Consider the following 10000-nt stretch of genomic DNA (forward strand, 5'->3'; position numbering starts at 1 on the left):
ACTGGCCAGGAGCAAGATAAAAAAAAGGCCCACTTGGTTACCAGTCCCTTTGCAAGTTTGAGAGAGTTAGGCCCAACAAAAAAAGGGATGAGTATTTTTGAAATAAAGTTAAGTCTTAGGAAGATGTAAATACAGAAGAGGGCAGGGAGTTCCAGAGTTTACCAGAGAAAGGTATGAATGAATGAAAGTACTGGTTAACTCTTGCATTAGAGAGTTGGACAGAGTAGGGGTGAAAGGAAGAAGAAAGCTTTGTTGATGTTGATTGAGATGTAGACACTGATTTAAGATCCTTTCTCCTTTTTACAGGTGAGCCAGAGTTCAAATACATAGGAAACATGCACGGGAATGAAGCCATTGGGCGTGAGGTGCTGGTGCTCCTGATGCAGTACTTGCTGGATGGCTATGGCAGGGATCCACGCATCACCAACCTTGTCAACACCACCAGGATTCACATTCTGCCCACCATGAACCCAGATGGCTTTGAAGCTTCTGAAGAAGGTATAATGTGTAGCTGTTTTCAACATGGATTATTTTATTAACCTCTTCAGTATGGGGATGTATTTTTTACCTTGAGTTTTGTGTATGATTAGGCAATTTTATTTACATTAGGAAGATTGTTTAAAAGTCAGAAGATTAATGGCCAGTCTTCACTATTTTAATCCCTTGATAAGTTTCTGAAGGCGTGTAAAATCAACAAATAGTAAGCAGAATGGATATGAAAATGTGTCACCATGACTATGACTATGTACTTGTTTGGTACCGTTTGAGAAAGGTCATCATTGATATATAAGATTCACCACATTTCCTTTTCTCCCAATTAAACATCAATGCCAGATAAAATGAATTATTGTTTCATTTGTTTTACAGGTGATTGTAATGGAGTTCTCGGTAGGAGTAATGCCAATAATGCTGACCTGAACCGAGATTTTCCTACTCACTACGTAATGGAAAAGGTAACCACTTTTTTTTAAGCATGTTAACAAGGTCAGGAAATACACAGATTGGTGTTCCATTCCTGATGTCCATTTGTTCATTCTATCAAATGTACAGCTGTGAAATAGGAATATTTTTGCCTTCTGAAACTAGTTATTATTGAACATAAGTAAAGATCACACACACACACACACACACACACACACACACACACACACACACACACACACACACACACACACACACAGCCCGGTAGCTCAGTGGTTAGAGCGCTGGCTTCACAAGCCAGAAGACCGGGATTCGATTCCCCGGCCAGGTGGAGATATTTGGGTGTGTCTCCTTTCACGTGTAGCCCCTGTTCACCTAGCAGTGAGTAGGTACAGGATGTAAATTGAGGAGTTGTGACCTTGTTGTCCCGGTGTGTGGTGTGTGCCTGGTCTCAGGCCTATCCGAAGATCGGAAATAATGAGCTCTGAGCTCGTTCCATAGGGTAATGTCTGGCTGTCTCATCAGAGACTGTAGCAGATCAAACAGTGAAACACACACACACACACACACACACACAAAGGAAATTCTTATTGCAGACATTTTTGTAGATATTCCAACAAATCTTTGATGTTTGATATTTTAGGTTATTGTTTCCAATATTTGACGAGATCCTATTCTGCATTGATCACATTCAGTATTGTCAGAACATCTTTTGTGTTATTTCAATGTTAAATTAATCACAGAATTTTGTCATTATGTATCTTGTAATTTGATGTGTTCCAGGAGGATTTCAAGAGACAGCCTGAGACTTTGGCTGTGATGGAGTGGGTGAAGCAGTACCCGTTTGTGCTGTCTGCCAACCTTCACGGCGGCTCCCTGGTGGCCAACTACCCCTGGGACAGCAACCCTCAGCAGAAAAGTGGGGAGTACAGTAGGAGTCCTGATGACGAGGTGTTCCAGAAGCTAGCTAAATCATATTCCTTTGTGAGTAAAAGTTAAAATAATGCCTTGATATTTTGCAAGATTATATTCTCATAACTCAAGTGAGCTTTGCTATTATTTATGTGCAAATTCTTGCACAAGGAAATGCATTCTGTACTATGCTCTGTACTGTATTGTGTACTGAAATGTAACATTCTTGACTTAAACATTCTTCTTGATAAAACATTCTTGCATTAATTACTTCATAACTTTAAGTCAGTGTTTGTAATTAATTTCCCATATTTTCAAACTATATGATCCTAAGTTTTATTTATTTTTTTTGTTTCAGGCTCATCCTTTCATGGTAAAGGGAACACCATGTGGTTCCAGGATCATTATGTTCAAGGATGGCATCACCAATGGTGCCATGTGGTACAGTGTGTCTGGAGGCATGCAGGACTGGAACTACTTGAACTCAAACTGTTTTGAGATCACCGTGGAAGTGGCTTGCTGCAAGTACCCTCTCGTGGAGGACCTGCCAAGGTACTGGATGGAAAACAAGAAGTCTCTGCTGGCATACATGGAGCAGGTGAGTCAACCTTGCAGAGCCTTGCTGAACTACTGTTGGATCTCATTTGTAGTATTGTTTGCTATGATTGAAGTGACATTTGTTTTAAATTCACTATCACTTCAAAGATTCTTGTTAGTTTGAGAGAGAGAGAGAGAGAGAGAGAGAGAGAGGTGATGACAGCAATGCATTGTATTGCAGGTGCACACTGGAGTGAGTGGCTTTGTCTTGGATGTGAATGGTGCACCGATCAGCAATGCCACCATCTCTGTTAATGGCATCCCTCATGACGTCACCTCTGCTGCTGACGGTGACTACTGGAGGCTGCTTGTACCAGGGAAGCACTTCATCACAGTCTATGCTGACGGGTAAGATGTTTGTATTGCTAGACTGTCTGGAATGCCTTTTTGTTATATGACTTTTGATATAAGTGATAGTTGGTTGTGGCTTCTCAGGAGAGTTTTTACTATTTGAGGCTGTTGAGAGTCTTTTGGGGACAGATCTGGTCATTACAATCAACAGTCATTTATGGATATCAAAACAATTCATTGCTCTTAAGGTGACCTCCTAAATGTACCAGTTCATCCTGGCCATCATGTGAAGTGATGATATAATGGAGATTGTATGAATTGCATGTTTCTATGTACATTAGCACTGTTTGTTGAATAAAGCCACCTGGTTAAAAGATGAATGACATTGCTTATATTTATCATGATGAAATACACTTCAGGTATGAGGCAGAGGACAGAATGGTGGAGGTGCCGCACCTTTGGGCCGTCAAGGAAAACTTCACGCTGAAGGCGGACAACTCGGCTGTGTGGTCAGAGCAGGAAGACTTTGGTCTGAATGAAAATCTTGGTCAGAAATATCTCAGCAATTCAGAAATAAATATTGCCATGGGAGACATTGAAAACCAGCACCCAGATATTGCTGAATTTCTGGCCAATGATAATGAATGGAGCATGAAGGTACATGCTCTCCAGATGGGCACTGAGGTAAGCACTTCATGTGATTCCTGCTTCATATTACATATCCACTTTGAAAGACTTGCTGTTGAAAGATAGAGTATTGTTTTTTTTTTTTTTTTTTTTTTTTAATGATTAGTTACTATATTTGATTTTGGTCTCTTGAGCGGAGGTGCAGGAGGCATTATAGGGATGAAAGCTGGACAAAGATGGATTGGAGTGTGTGAAGAGTGGCTGAGGGATTTTTTCTAATGTTGAGAGATTCCTAGATAGGTTTATAGCATGGAAATGTACTACACTGAGGTGAGTGAGGAACATATGAAGTAACATGTTTAGATCATGAGGGAAATGAAGAAATGTGAAGGAAATGTGATTTTTTAATGAGAGTTAGGAGGTCAAGTTATGACAGTTTGGGGATGTAGAGAGAGTGATGGCTGAGCAATGGATGAAAGATGAAACCAGACCTGATGTGAGAGGTTATGAGCCAAAAGTGTCAGTCACAACACCAATAAGCCACATCTAATTTATTTTCAGTTTATTTGTATTAATGTGTCCTCAGATAGATCTCTTCCTGTAAATGACATGTAACTCAAACTCTCTGGCAAAGATTGAGAGCGGTGTGGACAATCGTGTGCGTGTGATGGTGGTGGGCGGCCTGTATGGGTCACAACCAGTGGGCCGAGAGATGGTGGTGCGGCTGGCCCGGCACCTGGCTGCTGGATGGGCCAAGAAGGACAGGGAGATGCAGAAGTTGCTCCAGAACACCAGGATATTCCTTGTGCCAGCTGTTGATGTTGAGGGCTTCAACAGTGCTGAACCAGGTAATGCTTGTAATTTAATTTTGGCCATCAGCTTATTGTCAAAATTGACGGGATAAGGATGTGAAATGCAAATAATTTAATATGACGGAAATAATTATGTCACAAAAAAATACAAGGGAAAAGATTAACTAAAGATTTGTTACGCAACCAAAGTGAGTTTTGTGGTGGATAGATTAATTTTGCTAATCTACTTATATTGATACCTTTGTCTTACACATGTTTCGGAGAGCTGTTTCCTGGGAATGGTTGCAATATTTATTACTGCTGTGCCATTCCCTCCTTGTATAGTTTAATACATGCATTCACCTTCAAATCCTCACATTCTCCTTTTCTATATTCATGTAGAATACTATATGGTATGTGTAGTTGTCTGAATGTAGCATAGTTGTTCCAGAAGTGCAGGGAGGCCAGGAGTGCCATGTCATAATGAGCAGGGACAGGATTTAATTTTAGTAACATGTATTGTTTTGTTATTTCATCATTTACATTGAAATATTAATCACAACAATGGTGGCGGCATGGGATATGTAATCTATGGTGGATACTGTAGTTTGGTTCTGAAGTAGGGGAATATATTATGTTTATAGCTGTTTGGCTTTCAAAACATTGTGTTATATTGTTGGCAGTTTTCAAAAAGAATTTGTGTTTTCAGGAATGTGTGGCTATAGTGAGAAAGATGAGCTTCAAAAGGAAGTAGGGGGCTCATTTTCACCGGAAGTGAGCAATGGTTATGCTGCTGCTGTTGTTAAAATGATGAGTCAAATACAACCCCATGCAGTGTTGTCCCTTGAGTCTGGAGGGATCTTCATGAGGTGAGTCACTGTAATGTTATATACAAACTAGATGCTGTCATGGGTATTATCAAAGTATGTATGTTGCATAAATCCTTCACACTTGATGGATATGTGAAGTACATCTTATTTGAGCAGAGAAAATTCATAATTTTTCATGGTGTCTTTGTTGTACAGGTTCCCTCGTGACAATCCCACAGCAAACCCGCCCACCACGCCACATGAGAACATCTTCCAGTTCTTGACGGAATCCTATGCCCAGACACACCCCACAATGCTGCAGAGCACAAACCCGTGCCACATCCTAGATCCCCAGGCTCCATCTGGAGTCCTTCATGGCCAAGCACTTGGGGTGTACAAGAACTCCCTCTTGGACTATACCTATGAAAACATTCCAGGTGTTCTCACGGTATGTTGTGTTACCAATTTGCTGGACACTTGTAACTATGATGCAGAAGTAATGAGTCTACTATTTCCAGCATGGAGTTAGATTTTCCTAAAAGACGTCCTAACACTGGGAAGTAGAAAAATAATGTAATTTATAAGTTACTTTAGATTAATGGTATCATGGTATCACTGTATTTGTTGAAGTGTTAGAGGCAACTGATAGAGATGGAGCAAAGAGCCCGTGGATTTTCCTCTAAGACAATATTAGTATCATTCCTGTCTCAGTTGTTCCCCCTAAAACATTGATCTGAGCCTTGTGTACAGATTGTGGCACTTTTTCAGATTGCTGCACATGTGAGCTGTTGTAATTATCCTCCTGGGAGGACTCTGAAGACCATCTGGCAACAAAATAAAGATTCCCTGCTGTCTTTCATTCATGCTGCTCACCAAGGTAACAAACAGACAGTAGTTGTTATTAGAATAGTGCAGTGTGGATAGGTTTAACAATTGTGTGTGGTGATGCTTATTTACATCAGTATGGCATGATATATGGCTAGCCTTTATTTTGGAGTGTAGTCTTCAGCGTGTAAATTAAATAATTCAGGATGAAGGTACTCATATGAGATTTTGTATTTCATAATAAGATAATATGTTTGATGTTTGTAGGTGTTGCTGGCCAGATAGTGGATGAGCAAGGTGTTCCACTCTCCTCGGCCAAAGTGTTGTTGGATGGTAAGGCGTTGGTGATGGATAGCCAAGCCATCTTCAGGAAGCTCCTCCCCACTGGCTCTCACTCCCTGCAGGTTTGTAGACTTTTCTTGGAGTGGTAACACTTTTTTTATTTTTTTATTTATACCTTGTGGGCTTTTCATGGAAATTTATGGGCTAAAGGGGATACTTTTTGGGGCACCTCCTATCTCAAAGCCCACCCGCTAGGAAACCCATTGCCCCGAGTGAGGAACCGTGGACAGGATTCGAACCCGTGCGCTTGGAGTCCCCTCGGACCCCAAAGCACGCATGGTTCCACTGTACTGCATATTTTGTGTTTAAAGAACATTCATAGCATGAATTTGTACACTATTAACATTTACTTTAGATTTATTTGAGCAATGACTTGGTGGAGTCAGCCAGCAGTGTCACACAAGCCACACTACATCTTGTCTTGATACAGGATAGGCCTGTGGCATGTTGAGGTTAGGTATCTGTTGCATCTCACTTCGCAGAAGATTTTTTAATGCAAAATAGTGAAAATAATGAAAACCCAAACTGTAGATTTTTTCATTCTTACATAATTTTTTGAATTGGTTATCATTGAAAATTTAAATTCTGTATTCTTTTCCCATCAAAGATGAGTCATACTTACCGAATGTGAAGCAACTTGTTGGTACATTCATGTAGGTAGCAAGTGTTTTTCTTCTTCATCAATTTAAAAGTAATTTGTAATACAAGGAGGAAGCTGCAGAAAACCAGGAGACTGTGTGTGGCAGTCCATGTATGAAGCACATTGATTTGTATCCACCTCTCACCTCTCATCCTGATCCATAGATTGATTTAGTCCTGGAAATTAACCTGATTATTTTTTGTGCTGATGCATGTTATGTTTCAGATATCATCCCCTGATCTGGAGAACAAAACGGTGACATTTGTTGTGGAGGCACACAAGGAAACACCACAGAGTCTGACCCTGGACTCACTGAAGGACCCAGATGTTGTGTATCGCTCTTACTATGCCACAGAAGACTACCTACTCAAGCTGCAGGCAAACTTCTCACAGATGTCAAACACTTACAGGTGTGTTTCCTTTCTTGTGCTGCAGATTGTTTGTCTTAAAGCAACATATTTTTGTTAATGCTGTTAGACAATGAGTATGACCTGACATTTTATCACCACAGTTTTCATGAATGCCTTACAGTGCGCCATATAGAATGATGATGTGCATTGCTACTTCTCATGTTTTCTGGTATGAGTTTATTTTTGTACTGTGGAGACAGTTTTGTAAGGGTTATCAGCTTTGATATAAGTTGTAATTCAATAAAACTGAGTGCAGTTAAGTGTTATGGATTCAGTGCATCAGTTTATTGTGGTTTGATGGAGTTCATGTTTGGAGTTATTTTGTTACCAAGTGAATGACATGATTTTATGGCTGTGTTTATTATTTGTGCCTTAAGTATTTGCATGTTTTTTCCTACCTTTTCAGTATTGGGCGCAGTGTGCAGAACAAACAGATCATGGCTCTGGAAATTGATGTTGTTCAGGAGAAAAAAATGGCCAGACCGTCAGTTGCTATCATTGGAGGCCTAGGGAAGAGTGACAGAGCTGCCAAGGAAATTGTTGTCAAATTCTCCAAGTATGTACCATTAGCTTAAAGATTTGGAAATGCTTAAACTTAGTGAATGTATATTTATAATACACTTCCAGTTTTGCTGTTATTGTTGTTTGAAAGTAGGTTGACAGTCTCTCTCTCCTTGAAGGTTGGAGCAGAGACACTTGGCAGATGTATCAATCATACTCTCATAGCCAAAAGAGTTCCTGAAATAGCTGAAAATATTTATGTAAAAAAGATGATCCTTGATGCTTGCTCCAGTTTACACATGCAAACAGCAGATCCCCCCTTGAGATGAGCCTTTTCTTCTCCAGGTACTTGCTGTCTCACTACGGTCAGGACGCCACGGTGGACAAGATCCTCCAGAATGTGCGTGTTCATCTTGTGCCCACGCTTAATCCAGACAGCATTGCAGAGCTTCCTTCAGCCAAAAAGAAAGATGATAAGTGTGACTCACTAATAAATACTAAAAATGCCCACAATGTAGAACTGGACTCCTGCTTTACAGAAAATGGTGAGTACCTTCAAAATGTCTTAACTATATCAAGTTTAATTTTTTCAGTGTATTAAGTGTGATAATATGTTGTAAGTTCATCAAAGTAAAATTAATTACTTAAGAACAAGAAAGTATCAGACTCAATAAAATGAAATATATCGTGTAAAAATTGTTCTGATTTCAAATGTGAAATATTAAAACCAGTCCTTATTTCAAATGTGAAGTATTGAAACCTTAAAATTATAAATGTAGATAAATATGAAAATAAGCTAATGATTTATTAGAGTCTGCAGGAAGTGAGCCACAAGTGCCTGAGATGAGTGGTGTCCGTGCCTGGGTGAAGGAGCACAGGTTCACCCTGGCGTTAGTCCTGAGGGGAGGCAGCCAGGGAGTGGCTCTGCCTTATTCTTCATCACTGCGTCCATCAATCCCTCCTGTTGATCTGGAGGTAAATTTTATTTGTTACAGTTGTATTTTTCATGTTTGTTATGTATTTGTGTGATTTTGATATGTTGGATTTTTCTGGTAAAGTTAGCTTCACAAGATGCTGCAGTAGGTTAAGCACTCATTAGGTGAAGGTGGAATTAGTTGAAGGAATAGTCAAGTGCTGTCATTTCACTTCCATATCTCTTATTTTTAAAATTTTTATTGCTTATTGGCCTCACTATTGGTATGGAGCACTCATAACTCCATTGACTGTTGTGAAACATTCAGAGTGGATCATAGATTTGAAAAATGACTTCAGTTAAACCCCAAAGTATTATAAACTGATTAGATACTTGCAAGCTTGCTGTACACATTCATGGGCAGTGCAAGATATTGGTTTAGCATGAGAATGCTGTGATGCATTAAGGAACTGTGTGTAGCAAAACAGTGATGGTGAGGAGACAGGAGGAGCAGGTTGTAATAAAGAAAATCATCAACAGAATAGTCCAAGAAGAGAAAGCATCAACAGGTAAGTGTTGTTGTATTCATTCTCTGTACTGACCTAGTTTTCTGTCTTTCTTTTTTTCAACAGATTTTGCAGCAACTAGGAGCCACTTATGCCGAAGCTGTCAAGTTCCCTAAGGAAGTGTCTGAGTGTGGAAACCTCACCCTCATCAATGGCACAGTTCGTGATTCCTTGATCAAGCCACACAATGGAAGCTTGATTGTAAGTGTTGGATTCAAGTGTGTCTTGTGATTGGGAATGTAAACTGTATATCTTTTTCTTTCTCATTCATCTTGTGGTTCACTGTCACACAACTGTAATTTTGTCTTCACACTGTATGGCTATGTGAACATGTCAGATTGCACAGTATAGCCTCATAAATTCCTTGTTGTGCTTTGTTCTATGACTGTCTTTGTTAGTCACTGCTAGTACTTAAGTGTCCAACAATTTCAATCTGTACAGCTTTCATGAATGGATTGTATTAGATTAAAGTAAACGTATGTCACACACTGAATTGTGAATATAACTAATGCTGATTTTTTTTTTTCATTTTAGGATTATTTCTACAGTTACTCTGATACTTTGGCTTTCAATGTGTATTATGGATGTTGTGGGTCCCCTGATGCAGCAGCTCTTAGTCGCCTGTGGAGGAAACACAAGCCAGGACTCCTTGATTTCCTCAGCATGTTTTCAGTGGGCATCAAGGGTGAGTGGTGGCACTATCTTCATCAGCCATAGAGACAGTAATGAAGTCAGCAGACAGCCTTTGTAATTTGTGAGAGATGTCTAAAATGTGGTTGGAATTTGAGAAGTGATCTTTGATGTAGAGTGAGCTGCATAACACATAAGGGTCAGTCCTTTGCCATTCTTTGTTGA

The 10000-nt window shown here is 39.8% G+C and overlaps 1 protein-coding gene across 1 annotated transcript in view; it reads left to right on the forward strand.

The window, feature by feature from the left end:
• The window catches only part of LOC123516951 (carboxypeptidase D-like), a 27685-nt gene that overhangs the window by 10563 nt on the left and 7122 nt on the right, over nt 1-10000 (forward strand). Inside the window, exons 9-25 of the mRNA XM_045276739.1 lie at nt 307-498; nt 868-953; nt 1705-1905; nt 2192-2431; nt 2612-2778; nt 3141-3405; nt 3983-4196; nt 4849-5008; nt 5165-5396; nt 5717-5825; nt 6041-6177; nt 6981-7165; nt 7572-7721; nt 8012-8211; nt 8478-8641; nt 9212-9346; nt 9680-9830. Of these exons, the coding sequence (XP_045132674.1) occupies nt 307-498; nt 868-953; nt 1705-1905; nt 2192-2431; nt 2612-2778; nt 3141-3405; nt 3983-4196; nt 4849-5008; nt 5165-5396; nt 5717-5825; nt 6041-6177; nt 6981-7165; nt 7572-7721; nt 8012-8211; nt 8478-8641; nt 9212-9346; nt 9680-9830 (2988 nt within the window). The remainder of the gene's footprint in view (nt 1-306; nt 499-867; nt 954-1704; nt 1906-2191; nt 2432-2611; nt 2779-3140; nt 3406-3982; nt 4197-4848; nt 5009-5164; nt 5397-5716; nt 5826-6040; nt 6178-6980; nt 7166-7571; nt 7722-8011; nt 8212-8477; nt 8642-9211; nt 9347-9679; nt 9831-10000) is intronic.

Source organism: Portunus trituberculatus, chromosome 41 (genome assembly GCF_017591435.1).
Source record: "Portunus trituberculatus isolate SZX2019 chromosome 41, ASM1759143v1, whole genome shotgun sequence".
In the NCBI taxonomy this organism is placed as follows: domain Eukaryota; kingdom Metazoa; phylum Arthropoda; class Malacostraca; order Decapoda; family Portunidae; genus Portunus; species Portunus trituberculatus.